Source organism: Centrocercus urophasianus, unplaced genomic scaffold (genome assembly GCF_019232065.1).
Source record: "Centrocercus urophasianus isolate 14NV4802_14NV808 unplaced genomic scaffold, USGS_Curo_1.0 seq_26, whole genome shotgun sequence".
Taxonomy (NCBI): Eukaryota; Metazoa; Chordata; class Aves; order Galliformes; family Phasianidae; genus Centrocercus; species Centrocercus urophasianus.
Genome location: NW_024884822.1, coordinates 9,912,725 through 9,927,586, shown reverse-complemented (window position 1 = coordinate 9,927,586; position 14,862 = coordinate 9,912,725). Strand labels below are relative to the sequence as shown.

The window sequence follows — 14,862 nt, the reverse complement described above, 5'->3', positions numbered from 1 at the left end:
CAGGTTTTTTTCTTCCCTCTCCAGCCTGTTCTTTAGTGGTACACAGAGAGCAAGGGTAATTGACTTCAAACAAAGCAACTTCTCGGGAAGAACCAGGGCAATCTGTTCCAGGGAATCAACCTGTGATGGAGAGACAGTTGTTTCTGAGGATGTTGGATGCAGCTGAAGCACAGCTAGGGATGTGGTTGTTGGTGTTGTCCCAGCAGCCACTGAATATGCATTTGAAACTTGATATGACTTCCTTGTCTGTTCTGTCTCAAGGAAGCAGGGCTTTGGTTGTGAAAGGTGCTTCTGTCTGTGAAACAAGCATGGCTGTACACTGCAAGTGGCTTTCCCAGGAAACTTGCCTCCTAGGGAGAGAAACATGGCACCTGAACCCAGAGTCCTGATCTTATGGGCAACTTGGCTACAAATTAACTTAGGAATAATAGTCCCCTCAAGGACAAGGAGGAGTTTCTATGCCCAGATCATTGTAAATTCAGTGATGAGCCATAATTCATTGTATGCCAAGGCAGCTGATTTTTGGGTTCTTTCCTTTCATGTCTTCTGAAAGCTGGAGGAGGTGATAATGATTATATTGGCCAGGTCACTTCTTGAATGGAAGAGACTGGTGATCCTCCCATGTGACAGTGGGATTTCTGAAATAGAGCTAGTATCACCACCAGATAACTGCTTATTATACTTTTTTTCCTCTTCACCAATTCCACTACATGGTCCCTTTGCTTTGTGGTTTTCAACACTGGCAGTTGGTCCCATGAATGAAACTAAACCTGGATGTAATGTACCAGTAGGTCAAGGCAGCTTCTTTGACAGTATGTGATTGCTTTAGGTGAATTAAGTGTGCAGGAAATTGCATTCTTTACCTGTCCAAGGGATGAGGACTATGTGAGTTACCTCAGGCAGCTTTGTGCCATACACTCTGCTAAGTGGGAGCTGGGAGCTTACAGGGCTGTTGGCAGCTTCGTAACAATCTCTGACAGATGTAAATTTACCTGCAGTTATTGAGGGTTAAGTCAGGGGTCCTACTAAAGTGGGGAGAAAAGGCTCTACTGGTGCTTTGGGTGTCATGCCCAAGCCTCTTGGGAACAGTTATGTGGTACACCAGTAGATAGTGGCAGTGACATTGTAGCTGGGAGGGCTTCTGACTGCTGCTCTAGAAAATGGCATTCATAGTTAGCACACTAATGGGACTTTTCTCTTTTGTATTACAAGGTTGGTGACTTCGGTGATGCTACAAATTGGCCAACACCTGGAGAAATAGCTCACAAGAGTGTCCAGGTGAGAAGACAAAATCCTCAGACACTGCATCTGGCTGAGCTGCAGTAATTTGCTTCCATTGTAGTGTGCCCAGAGAGGCTGTGTGTTTGGCAGGCAATTGCATTCTTTGTTTCTCCCGGGTAACAGCTTCAGGGGCTAGTTTGGATGAGCTGGCCCTTGCAGACCTCCCTGTTCCTCTGTGTCACTGGAAGCTCTGGCTGAGCCAGGCCATTTGGGGGTGCTGAGTGCCAGCGTGAGGGCAGCCAAGAATAGCGTGCTGGGTGCAGGGGTTTGCCTTTTAGGGCTGCCCTGCATGTTGGGCTCCCTCCCTGCATGCTATTCTGGGAGCCTGGAGGCTAGTCTAAAGCCCTGGGCTTGGTGGAGCAGGTATAGCAGCTCCCAGATCTACTGTCTTCAGGGCTGCTCAGTGCATTAAAAGGGACCTGAGCAACTGCCAAGACTTTTTCTAGGGAAGCTGAAAACATGTGCAAGAAAAGACACAGGGGAATGGCCTTTCTTTTCTGCTCCAGACATGGGTGGTGTTGAAACCTTTCTGTTCTGGGATGCTGCTTCACCAACTCCTGGCTGACTGTCAGGTCACTAGGGTTACTCTCCCTCTTGCTCCTGTGGCAGTTGGTCCCTTATAGAACCCTGCTACACACATACCTACTCCTAGATCCAGGAGCATCAGGACTCTTGGCAGTCCCTCTCATCTTGTAATGTCTGTGCCTGGGACTTGTGTCTTAGCTGGAGCACTTCCCAGCATCTGTGGAGCTCCTTACCCTGGTCAAACACAAGTCTGTCCCCAGGAACCAGACAGCTCTGGGCAGCGTGAAGCAGGGATGCCTCCAGCATAGGGCCAGGTCCTCTTTTTCCTGCTCCCACTAGGATTGCTGGGCTCTGCCTCCAACTCTTTAGTTTCTCATGACCCTCACATCTTTCCTGCACTAATGTGTCTCCAGCAGCCACACAAAGCACCATCCCTCCGGAAACTGCCTATCAAGAAAGACATGAAAGAACAGGAGAAAGGGGATGGAAGTGATGGCAAAGAGAGCCTGAAAACCAAATCAGATGAGTCTGGTGAGGAGAAGAACGGTGACGATGACAACCAGAAGTCAGCCCAGAAGAAGAAAGGTAAGGCAGGACATGGCAGACTCCTGGCAGGGACAGTTCCCCAGGCTCAGCCTGTCTTCCTTTCTGTGACCCAAAGCTGGGTGGAAGTGTCCAAAACTGTGGGACCAGCTGCAGTCTCAGCATGCTGACAGCTGCAGCAAAAAGGTATTTGCAAGCTTCAACTGAGCAAAGTCTCATTTTGGTAACTGGAGAGGCTCAGGCAGATGCTGAGCACTTGGATAGCTACTTGGGGCATTTGTAAGGGCCTGGTCTGGAGTGGCCTTGCTCTGTTCAGCAGTGTCTTGCAATATGTAGGAAAGCATGCGAAGCAGGGCCTGGGTGTGGGCACCTGTGTGTCTGTCCAGGGAATCTGGCAGTGATCTGCCTCCTTAAGTATACTCTGTGGTGACACAGAAGAGCTCCTGGCTGTGGATTGCATCAGCTATGGTTGCTGCGTGGGCTTGCTTTTGCCTGAGCCTTAGTGGGTGGAAAGGGGGGAAAGGAAGGACAAGTGCATGAAGCCATAGTGGAGTTTTGTATTATGCTTCTCCGTGCCCAAGAGTCTCAGTTGGAGTCTGTCAGCATTCTCGTTATGCCCCTTACAGAGTTTCGGTGACAGCAAGGCCCTGGGGGATAACTGAGGAGAGGTCAGCCCTACTGCTTCCCCCACAGTTGGGTGGGATGTGTGGAGGGAAGAGGCTGTGGGATGGAAGCATCTGCTCTCTGAACCTGTGTCACACTCAAATCCTGTCCTTTTGCAGGCAACAAACACAAGTGGGTCCCTTTGCAGATAGACATGAAGTCAGAGGTGCCTCGGGACAAAACAGCCTCTCGGAACAACCGGCAAAATGAGCAGCACAGGCACCTCTCCAACAACCGTGGCGAGCTGAAAGGTGGGGGCTCAGAATGGGACCCTACTCTCCTTCCTTGACCAGAGGGCAGCAGGGGCACGTGGTGGGAATGTTTTTTGTAGTCGAAGGGCTTCAAGGGCAGTGGGCTTGCTCTGGGGAAGTACCTGCATCCTCTAATGCTCCTTCTGCCTCTCTTTGCTGCAGGCTGGCACCCGGACAACAAGCATGAGCGCCCCTGGCAGGACCATGATGAGACCTCCAGTGTGAAGAGCGAGGGAGGAGCTGTACGAGGAGCCTTCCGGGGCCGAGGCAGGGGCCGTGGCAGGGGCCGTGGCCGGGGCAGAGGAGGTACTTGCTGTTCGTATCGTCTTGTGGCAGAAAGAGAGAACAGGGCACGTGCCAGAGTGCAGGGATATGTATGTGTGACCTGGAGTTCTGAAGGAGACTGGGCAGGGCAGAGTGCTGTAGAGAGACAATGAAGTGTGGCAGGTCATCCCAGCTGGGGAGCGTGAGCAGCCAAAAAGGACTCTTCATTTGAAATACTCTGTGAGGAGCTATGTACTGCTCTGGAGGTGGCATCTAGCTGAGCTGATTTTAATAACAGCAAATTATTTTTGTTAGTATTTTAATAAGGGTGAATGTCTTTGTTATTCAGACTAAGCTCTTCCACCTGTTTTCTGCCCCTTGCAACACTCCTGTGCAGCAGTTGCAGCATGCTGATATTCTGCCTTGGCTTTATGTCACACTGAAAGCCAAACAGGAATCTTTGCTTTTTTGGGAAGAGCTTCTACTAGCATTCAGCACAGCTGTGTCTGTGTGACCCTTGACATAACTTCAGTGCAGAACCTTGGTGCGTTACCTAGGCTATCTAATTGCCCCTGGAGGAGAGTTAGTGATCTCTCTTTGCCTTGGTGTGTCAAGGTTTCACTGGGATCCCTGCTGCAGCAAAGTCTGAGATAAATGGGTGGAGGAATGAGTTGGCAATGCCCTGTTTTGTGCTGTCATGGGGGGGGGCCCCCCAAGGGCGGTGCTGGGAGAGCTGTTATTGCTGGTGCCCAGCCCCACATGGCAGCACAGGCTGTCTGGCAGATTTTGAGGCTCTGTGTTAACCAAGACGTTCCCTTGTTGGTGTCTTGCAGGGCACTTTGATTACCAGTATGGATACCGGAAATTTGAGGGCTCAGATGGCTCCCGCACCCAGAAGTATGCTAGCAACATCACTTACTACTTTGACAACATTAGCAGCACCGAGCTCTATAGCGTGGACCAGGAACTGCTCAAGGACTACATCAAGCGGCAGATGTAAGCTGTTCAGCCTCACAAGAGCAGAAGCAGGGGGATTATTTCCATGGGGGGGGGGGGGGGGTGTCCTGAGGAAGGTGGCTGATCTGTCTCTCACTGATGTGTTGTCCACACAGAGAATATTACTTCAGTGTGGACAACCTGGAGCGAGACTTCTTCCTGCGTCGCAAGATGGACTCAGATGGATTCCTTCCCATCACCCTGATTGCCAGTTTCCACCGGGTACAGGCACTGACTACTGACATCAGTCTCATCATTAAGGTGAGGGCCAGGAAGGCTGAACCTTCTCTCTTGTCTGGCTTCTTGTTTTCTTGTCCTTGACTTGCTCCCTCCTCCTCTTGAATCACATAGGGAGGAAGGACTGAAGCTGAGTCCCTCAGTATGCCAAAGCAGGGCCTTGAGCTGACCTGATTTTGCTTGGTTCTAGGCTTTAAAGGACAGCAAGGTGGTGGAAATTGTGGACCAGAAGATCAGAAGAAAAGAGCAGCCAGAAAAGTGGGCTCTGCCTGGCCCTCCTATGGCAGACTACACACAGACTGACTTCTCACAGTTCATCAACTGCCCCGAGTTTGTGCCCCGGCAAAGCTTCCAGAAGGAGACAGGTTAGTGTCTGGGGGTTGTGGAGGGAGGGAATTGTGAGACGCAGCTTGGTGCCGCAGCAGGTCTGAGCCCCTGAGTGTCATGAGTGTTCCCCAGGACAGGGTTCTGCCTTTTGGTTTGTAGGCCTGAGTTTGAGTAGCCAAGTAGAGAATCTGATTGGTGCTGTTGTAAGAGTTTATGCAGAAGAACATCTCTTCTCACTCGTACCAGGCTGTCATGGGAAAGTTTCTCCCAGAGCAACAAAATCACCACCTGCTTTAGGGCTCTCTACATATCTGGGAAACCCACACCTGCAAAGCTCTGTGGTCACCACCAGCATCACAGCCTTAACCAGAGATTTTTTTCAGCACTCTGGGGCAATATGCTGGTGAGCAGGAATGTTCCTGCCTTAGTCATTGCCTGCTCATGTGTCCCACAAGCTCTGCTGCCAAAATAACTTCCTCTAAATCAAGTGCTTTATTGTATGCTACCACTCAAGCCTCCCACTAAAGCATTTGTGGCTCTTGTTGGCTCTAGAGTCTGCTCCTGGCTCCCCACGTCCCACCAGTCCAGTCCCCACAAAAACAGAGGAAGTCAGTAACCTGAAGACAATGCCCAAGGGCCTGTCCACAAGCCTGCCCGACCTGGATTCAGAGACATGGATTGAAGTGAAGAAGAGGCCTCGGCCCTCTCCAGCCAGGCCCAAGGTATGTAGCAATGTAGACTATTGGGGTGGAGGCCTACTGGTTGTTTTTTCAGGGGCTGTAACCCTAAGTGAGCAGCAGGTTTCAGACCACATAAGGTCTGTTCATCATGAGCGATGCCCCCATCTACTTTGGGGCTGCTCCTCAGTGGCAGAGATATAAATAAGGTGTTCTCCCCAGACAGACAACTTCTGGCTGTCATGAAGAAACATGGGGCAAGAGCTGGGTCTCCCAGCAGTAGGCCTGTGCTCTGTGTGCTCTTTGTGCTGCATCACCATTGCTCCTTCTACCCTTAGAAACCAGAGGAGTCAAAGACCCCACAGCAGCAGAAGCAAAAGGACCAAGATGAACCCGAGGAGTTGGACTTCCTTTTTGATGAGGAGATGGAGCAGATGGATGGCCGCAAGAACACGTTCACCGACTGGTCAGACGAGGATTCAGATTACGAAATTGATGATCGGGATGTGAACAAGATCCTCATCGTGACTCAGACGCCTCCATACCTACGCCGGCATCCTGGCGGAGACCGGACTGGCAACCACACATCCAGGGCTAAAATGAGTTCAGAGTTGGCCAAGGTGATCAATGACGGGCTGTACTACTATGAGCAAGACCTGTGGACAGAGCAGTTTGAGCCAGAGTACTCACAGATCAAGGTGAGAGAGGCTGATCTGAGGAGGAGAATTCACAAGGGGCACATGGCTCCTCCCAGGGAGGTATGGTGGGTTGGCCATGGTGATGGTTTGGGTTTGGTACAGCAGTTCCTGGCCCGGGACTGGGACAGAGCTCAGCAGGGACTGATCTTGCTGCAGAGCTCAGGATTCCTGGTTTCCAGTGTCATGCTGTGCTATGTTTGGGATAAATATAGCTCTGTAACGTGCTGTAAGGCTGCAGCCAGTAGACTGAGGTTCTGGTAACCAGGTGACCTGGAAAATGTGGTCCACTGATCTGCTGTCTGCCAGGGTCTTGGCTGTTCAAGACTGCAGTAGTGTATAGGCAGCGGCAGATGACTTGAGGGAACTAGCTGTCTGCACTGCCTGTAGTGCCTAGTGCTTAATGGCACGGTCTCTTGAGACCTCAATTACTGTTCATTGATGACTGGGACACTTTTGGCCTGTGCTGTTCTCCATTTTTCTGCCAGTTTGCATAGGCTGGTGCTTTTTTTTATAGGAAACTCACCTGCCTCTCTGAGTTTGAGTCCCAGGTTGGTGACTCTTGCAGTCAGGAACTTGCCCCAGGCTCTTGCAGTGACTGAAGCTGTATCTTGTGCTCAGCATTGTGGCTGTTGCACAAGCAGAGTGGTGGTCACAGCAAGCTGTTGAGATGAGGGGACAACAGAGTGTTTGGTTGCTTCATCATCTTCCTCTTCCAATGCAGCAAGAGGTGGAGAACTTCAAGAAGGTGAATATGATCAGCAGGGAGCAGTTTGATACTCTGACCCCAGAGCCCCCCGTGGATCCAAACCAGGAGGTCCCTCCTGGCCCCCCCAGGTTCCAGCAAGGTAAGACAACGTGGACAGGAATGGGTAGGACTGAATTTGTCCCCTTTCCTCTTGGTGAGTGGTCCTCAGAGGTTCAGAAATAGCTAGAGGGAAGCAAGTAGAGCCATAGCTGTTTATCTTTCCCAGTGGAGTGTTGTTCTCCCAGTTAAATGATTTGGAGTTCCAAAAGAGGAGGCCCAAAAGCAGGAGTGTCTCCACAGAGTGAGGAAATCTGGGCAGACTTCCATGAGGCTTTCCTCTTGGACCCTTCCATCTCAGTGTCCCTTGCTGAGTATTTTAAAGGCAGTTATCTGCTGGGCCCTGCTTGCCTGTTGGTGGAATCTGATGCCCAGGCAGAGCACTGGTGAGATCTTCCCCTAGAAAGCAGATACTTTGCACGGTCCCTGAAAGTGTCTGCTTTCCTGCTGCCAGGCTTTGATTTCTCTGGTTGCAGACTGGCTTTGCAGTTGTTTGTCTCAGGAGGACTAGGATGTGTCCAAGAGATCCTAATCCAGTGGGTGCCCTTTGGCTGTAGTGATGCTCTTGTACTCAGAGATCAATTTGACCCAGCTTCGGGGGGTTTATCTCTGCAGTACCTACAGATGCTTTGGCTAACAAGTTGTTTGGAGTACCTGAACCTTCAACCATCGCACGATCTTTGCCTACAACCGTACCAGAATCACCCAACTACCGCAATGCCAGGACCCCCAGGACCCCTCGCACGCCTCAGCTGAAGGACCCTACACAGACACCCCGGTTCTACCCAGTGGTGAAGGAGGGCAGGACGATAGATGCCAAGGTAGGACCAGGGCTGGGGCGTGGGGTGGGAGGCCGGGACTTCCCAGGTGGGATGTGGAGAGGAAGCAAACATGTCCCTGATGTACTGTGTCTCACAGACTCCACGGAAGAGGAAGACAAGGCACAGTTCAAACCCCCCAATGGAGTGCCACGTGGGCTGGGTGATGGACTCCCGGGAGCACAGACCTCGAACTGCCTCCATCAGGTACTGGAGATGGAAGAATGGGGTCATGGAGGGACCAAGAAAGGAAAGGGAGCAAGTGAGGGAAGGGCAGTGTTTGATCTCGTAGGGCAGGTCACCTCTTAAGTGACTGCAGAAGGAGCTGGGACCTGTCTCATCCTAGAGGGAGCTGTGAAATTTTGCAGTTTTGAAATAACGAGATACAATTTATCTGGGAGTGTCGGTTTCCTTTCTAGTAGGATGCTCTGTAGCTCAGGTCCCAAACTTGGAGTGGATGCGCTCACAGGTGGGACAAACAAATGAGTGTTGCAGAGTGGAGCGTGACTGCACTGTGTTGTTTGTTGTCTGGTTACAAAGGAAGGGGGTTGATGAGGCTCTCTTGTGTGCAGCTCCAGCCCCTCTGAGGGAACTCCGGCCGTTGGAAGCTATGGCTGCACCCCGCAGTCCCTGCCCAAGTTTCAGCATCCTTCCCATGAGCTGCTCAAGGAGAACGGCTTCACGCAACACGTCTACCACAAGTACCGTCGGCGCTGCCTTAACGGTAGGCATGTGGGGAGGGCTTCCTCCCTCTGGGTGTGGGGCAGGGTGCTTGTGATCTGTTGTATAGGGGCATGGGGTATGGCAGCAGAGTCCATGCACAGTGGTAAATGGGGTCTTGGAGGACAAGCTTGCTGGTGGCAGATAATTCCTCATGGTCCAGAAAGTTAATGGTGTCCAATAATATGTATAAAATTTATATATATAAATTTATATATATATAAAATAAGACCTTCCTCAGTGAGATCCCCTGTGTCTGGCTGGTTCCCTGGGAGAAAGCATCTGTCTTGTAACCAGCCGTTCTTCCCAAACAGAGCGAAAGCGGCTGGGCATTGGTCAGTCCCAGGAGATGAACACGCTCTTCCGATTCTGGTCCTTCTTCCTACGAGATCACTTCAATAAGAAAATGTATGAGGAGTTTAAGCAACTGGCTGTGGAGGATGGGAAAGAGGGATACAGGTAAGAGTAGAAGAGCTGAATGGCCTTTTTTGAGATGGGATTGTGGGAAGGGTATTTAGTCTTTGAAGGCTTGAAGGTAAGACCAGGACCACCCTGGATCACATCCTTTTTCTGAGATGCAGCAGGGTTCTTGCCTAGGTGTTGCATGCACCAGTGTCTGAGCACCACATACTCTTCTGTTCCAGGTATGGTCTGGAGTGCCTTTTCCGATACTACAGCTATGGGCTGGAGAAGAAATTCCGGCCAGACATATTTAAAGACTTTCAAGAAGAGACCATCAAGGATTATGAAGCTGGTAAGTGTCTCCTTTGCCTTCACCTGAGTTTAGCAGTGATGTTGCCTGGATGAACATGTGCTCTTGTGCCTCCTTTTGTGACCTGGGGAAGGCCATGTAATTCTGTGTCTGACAGTGACAGGCTGTGACATCCTTGAGCCCTGCTGTCCTGCAGGTAAGAAATGCTCCTGCACATAGCAGAGCTGCTTGCTTTGCAGGAGATGGTTTAGTGAATATGGAGCTATGGGAATATGGAGCTAGATTGTGGAAAGTCACAGCTTTCCCACCACTCATTGTGGTCACCAATCCAGTCACAGAGCCTGGAGCCATTTCCCATCAAGGGTGCTGCCCTATGCTGATGTAGATTGCTTTCCTCCAGGTTCCTTGTATTTTGTCAGTGCCAACCAGTAGGACAGGTGGGCCCATGGGACAGGCAGTGAGGAAGCCCTGAGGAAAGACTTCTGACTCCTGGTTTGATTTTCTTCCCCCTCTAGGCCAGCTCTATGGGCTGGAAAAGTTCTGGGCCTTCTTAAAATATTCCAAAGCCAAAAATCTGGACATCAACAGCAAACTGCAAGAATACCTCAGCAAGTTCAAGCGCCTCGAGGACTTCCGAGTGGACGTGAGTAGAAACAGTGCCCCCACACACCACAGTGAAGGACCCCCACAGCTGCTCCAAGGCCTTTCCAAGGGCAGAGGGTTTCAAGACAGGGTTGCTGAGCACTGTGGCCAGGGGAGTCAGTGACACCTAGTGTCATAGTGCATCATTGCAGCTGGGCCAAGAACAAGCAGCCTCAGCACTTCAAAGTCTTGTGTCATCCTGAAGGATCCTGCATCGCTGAGACAGCAAAAGCTCAGAAGCCAGTCAGGGCTGAGATTTATTAAGAAGCCCTGTGTGCTTTCCTTTCCCTGGAAAGTGAAGGCCATTCTCTGTATCTTAGCTGGGCAGTGAGTGAGGCTGGATATTGCAGCATTGTGCTGGTGTTGCTGCCAGCTCAGGTACTCAGAGATCAGTTCAGGTACTGAACAGAAGCTGAGGAGCTAAGGCTTACACACCATCCTTGGAGCACAAGGATATGAGCAGAGATGAGTGAAGGTTTGGAGATGTGGCTCAGATGGATGTGATGAATGCAGATAAACCATTGAGTAGGTAGAGGAGGATATCTGTTTGAATGGAGCAGCAGAGCTGCATGCACTGCCCATGCAGACACATGCTAGGTCTTTTCTTACTTCTTGGGTCTTTCATATAATGTCTGAATCATCAATCAGACTTCCAGTTACTACTGCCTTGATATCTCTAAAGCAAAGCAATTGCTGCAGGGTTTGAATGCTGTACATCAGCTTCAGGGCAGCTCTACGGGGAAATAGATGACTGCCTCTTCCCTGGTGATTTGGTGGGAGAGGAGAAAAACAGGAGGAAAGGGAGCCTTAATGGCTTGAGTGGAGCTGGCCTTGTGTAGCTTTGTCTCCCAGACTCCTGGACACTGTTCCTTTCAGGAGGAAGGAGGTGCCTTAAGCACAGGGTGACAGCTTGGTCTTTCTTGGAAGACTGTCAGCAATTCTGGCAGTGGTGGATTTGGAGAGGAGAGCAGCTGTCCCAGTACTGTGTGACTTGGGTAGGTATGTGTGTTCCCCGTGGGTCAGAGGGGCTGCAGTCAGGAGCCTGCAGCAGGGATGCTTTCTGATCCAGGGGAGAGAATGTGCATTCGATAGAGGCTGTGCTGATACTGGGGTGCTTCTGTTGCAGCCACCCATGGGAGAGGAAGGTGGACACAAGAGATACCCAACGACGTCAGGGGGAGATGGCAGGAAGCGCTACCCATCCCAGTCTTCCAGCAAAACGGTCAGCCAGTGCCCATCCAGCCAAGCCCACGCCTCGCCCAGTCAGCCTGCACAAGAGGATGCCAAAAACCTGAGCCAGCAAGTCCCTGCTGCAGAGTCGCAGACAGTGGGGAAGTAGAGAGGATGCAGCTTCTGCTTCCCACCAGGAGACAGGATGGGTTGTGGGGGACTGGCTCAGAGAAGAGGATGAGGGGTGTGATGGGAAGGGAGTTGGAATGTGGGTGCCCAGGAATAGCCTGCTGGGAGAAACTTCAACGCACATGATTTTTTTTCTCTTGTGGCTGGAAAGCAAAGACGATTCGCATCTAAAACACCGTTTTGCTATTACAAACCTGACCAGAGCCAGACCCACCCCCACCAGATCCACCCTTTGCTTTTCCTTCTCATCCCTCCCCTCCTGTGCACACGCTCGTGTCTTAGTGTATCTTCAAAAAATATTCTGGCTGGGTTGGAAAGGGGAGATTTTTTTATTATTATTATATATATATATCAAGTTTTAAATTATTGCTAGAGGTTTGTCCAGATTTACCAAAACAAGTCCGCTCTGTGCAGCCCTGGTGACTCCTTTTGTGTCCCCACCCCTTGGATCGCTGGGCAGCCCGGCCAGGAAGCTCGGAGGATTGAGGTTCCCTCGCAGGGGCCGAAGCCACAGCATTGCAGTGCTGCGGAGCCTCTGATCTCCATGACCTGGCTGACATTTCCCATCCCATGTCTGGCAGTGCTTCTTCGACACCAACCGTCGCTAAAGGCACCCAGCTCTGTTGGTCTTCCCGGTCCGTCCTCCCCAGCGTCTTCATCTCCAACCTTCTCGCGGGTCTGGCTCTCCCTCTGCCCACCTCTTCTCCCTTCCATCACGGACAATTTGGAAATCAACCAAAGGACCTTTGCCAAGGATAGGTTTGTTGTGACTCCTTCCTGCAAGAATGGCAGCTGGGAGGCTGGCAGGCACTTGGACTTGAAATCTGCGTGGATGCCGCAGCCGCCTGCCCAGGGCCCATTGCATGCGAAGACAGGACTTTGCTGAAGGAGCCTTCCTCTTCCTTTTCCCTTGGAAAAATGAAACAAACAACAACAAAAAAACACAATACCCCTGAAACAACAACAACAACAAAAACTCTAGAAAGACATCTTCCTTTGCTTTCTTCCTTGGATATATTAATTGAAGAAGAAAAAAAAAGAAAAAAAACCCACAAAAATACAAAAAAAAAAAAAAAAAAAAAAGTTGCCTTATGGTGGAGCTGGAATGGGGAGGCTCACTGGCCTCTCGTGCCCCAGGGCGTGCTGGGCGTTTGGCCCACACCCACAGACTCCTCCCGGCACTGCTGCCGAGCCCACCTGCCCTGCAGCCTCCTCCAACCCACAGCTCCCTGGGACGCTCCTGCAGGGAAGGCACCGATGGCAGTCATACTCCAGACTTGTGCTCACCAAGTAGTTGAAGTCCTATGTTGTGTACATACTACTGTAGCATCCTCCCTGCAACGGTGACTGTGAGCTTGTGACATCGCTCGGCCTTTTCTGAGCAGCCTGGGTTGTGCCTGGGAGGTGGGCAGCGTCTGTCGAGGCAGCTGGAGGGACTTTGGTGCTGGGAGGGCAGGCAAGGCCTCATGCAACCCGATGCTGTTGTCTGATACACAACTCCTGCTGCCAGCCAGTGAATCTTGCTCTATGTCCCAATAGGCAGTTGCCCATTGGAGGAGGGCTGTTGCCTGGGTAGCTGCACTGGGGGCTGTGACAATGTCCTGGGGGCTGTGCTGTGCAGCACCGGCTGGGCTGTGGCCAGCAAATCCTCCCCAGGTCCATATTGGTTGCATCCCTCACAAACATGTGGCTGTGTGGGGGGCATGGTCCAGGAGTGAGATCAGTGCCCCCGGCTCAGAGCACCTCTTCAGTGAGAGCTGCTGGCCCTGTTGCTCTGCTCTGTGCCCTGGGTCAGGACCTGTGCTTTGCAGCTGGCTTGGTTGAAACTCTGGCACGCTGTCCTCATGTGCTGTGAGCATGCTGTGTTTGCATGGTGCGGAGCGGGCGCTTGGTGGGCTGTGGAAAGATGCAGCTGATTGCATTGTCCTCTGCAAAATCAAAAGCTGGTAACGAACATTTCCCTAAAGTATTTCGAAGTCAGTACAGCACTGTGTCTTGTAGCTGCAGGAGGGAGCCGTGTCCTTAGGCTGTGTCTGTATGGCTGTGAGGCTTGCGGGTGGGAGTAACCAGGTGCTGAGCAGAACTCAAGGTGCTGAGGTGGGCAAGGGGCTGGAGGTTGGAGTGGCTGCAGCTGCTTGCTGAATCCTGGCTGATGTTGCCTTCCTGAACTGACACTGCATCAAAGTCTTGCTTTATAGGTGAGGGAGAGGTACTGGTCTACAGGGCAGCTTTGTGAACTTGGGATTGAGAGCATAGCCGAGGGTTGAGTGAAATTGGGCAGCTGCTGCTTCACTGTTTCCTCATGGTGTGATCTTGTTCTGGTCTGTCTGCTGCTATCACAACGTTCTGCAGCTTGGTACTGCTTGGAGGCTGGGTTTGGGATGTTATGTCCAGGTCCTCAACTTGCTCTGGGTTTCCCAGCGTACGCAGGCTGGGCTGGCAATTAGCTTTAGTGTAACTGCAGCCTCAGCTGTTATGTCTGCATTTCTCTTCTCCTGTGAGCTGAGTCGGATCTCTGATACAGTGCATGTGACAGGGCTTGGCCCTGCTTTGGGAAGGAAAAGCCTTGGAGCCTGGACTTGGGGTTGACCAAGGCTGTTAGAGAAGTTTTGATGGTTGCGTGCAAGTGGCAGCAGGTTTGAACGTGCTGCAAGTGGTCCTTGCTGCGTTCCCTGTGTTCCTCTCATTGGTGCGTGTTCTTTGGATGCCGATGAGCTGCTTTTGAGCAACAAACAAAACAGGAAACTAGGAGAAACAAACTCCTGCTGTGGAGATGTTCCTTGTGGATCAGACTGTGGAATTGATTGGGTGATAGAAGAGGCAAAGAATGTCCCATAGAATTTTCCAGAACTTGAACTGATCTGAAATTATCCCTCTAATTTCTGAGGCTGAGGCTCTGTCTGGTCTTGGCACGGAAGAGTTTTCCCCTCTGAGTCAGTGCTTGGTTGCATTGGTGTGGCTGAGGGTGGCTTTTGCAGGAGGTCAGAGGAGAGATCCCAGCCGTTGCAGTCTCTGTTAGGGGGCAGCGAGCTGTGTGCTGCTGTGTGTCCTGTAGCATCTCCATGGGACAGCAGCATCTCCAGAGAGTGAAGGGAAGGTGGAAACAAACAGCCTGCTCAGCTGGTGCCTGCTGCTGGGGCAGGAGGCAGCTGCTCTGTGCTGCAGGGCAGGTGATGACATCCGCAGGTACAGTGGAACTGCTCGAGGGCTGAGCTCTTCATGGCTGTCTCGTGTCCTACAGCAGCAGGCATGGGGACGGGGCTGCAGTGCTCCCCCTCTTGCGTGCACACCCTGCTGGTGCTGTGCATCAGGCACTGTGCATCAGGCACTGTGCATCAGGCACTGTG

At 51.6% G+C, this 14,862-nt stretch overlaps 1 protein-coding gene across 3 annotated transcripts in view; it reads left to right on the top strand.

Moving 5' to 3' along the window:
* Window positions 1-12,480, top strand: part of LARP1 (La ribonucleoprotein 1, translational regulator) — a 39,622-nt gene extending 27,142 nt beyond the window's left edge. For 2 of the 3 annotated variants that reach the window (XM_042826252.1, XM_042826254.1), the window contains exons 4-20: window positions 1,213-1,278; window positions 2,220-2,391; window positions 3,132-3,263; window positions 3,426-3,569; window positions 4,361-4,523; window positions 4,640-4,784; window positions 4,951-5,125; window positions 5,640-5,809; window positions 6,103-6,462; window positions 7,184-7,307; window positions 7,880-8,085; window positions 8,183-8,289; window positions 8,655-8,806; window positions 9,117-9,261; window positions 9,447-9,556; window positions 10,030-10,157; window positions 11,283-12,480. In XM_042826252.1, coding sequence (XP_042682186.1) covers window positions 2,268-2,391; window positions 3,132-3,263; window positions 3,426-3,569; window positions 4,361-4,523; window positions 4,640-4,784; window positions 4,951-5,125; window positions 5,640-5,809; window positions 6,103-6,462; window positions 7,184-7,307; window positions 7,880-8,085; window positions 8,183-8,289; window positions 8,655-8,806; window positions 9,117-9,261; window positions 9,447-9,556; window positions 10,030-10,157; window positions 11,283-11,495 — 2,598 coding nt within the window. In that variant the 5' untranslated portion in view covers window positions 1,213-1,278; window positions 2,220-2,267 and the 3' untranslated portion in view covers window positions 11,496-12,480. The remainder of the gene's footprint in view (window positions 1-1,212; window positions 1,279-2,219; window positions 2,392-3,131; window positions 3,264-3,425; window positions 3,570-4,360; window positions 4,524-4,639; window positions 4,785-4,950; window positions 5,126-5,639; window positions 5,810-6,102; window positions 6,463-7,183; window positions 7,308-7,879; window positions 8,086-8,182; window positions 8,290-8,654; window positions 8,807-9,116; window positions 9,262-9,446; window positions 9,557-10,029; window positions 10,158-11,282) is intronic. The other variant, XM_042826253.1, reaches the window with a different exon arrangement.
* The last annotated feature ends 2,382 nt before the right edge of the window (window positions 12,481-14,862 follow it).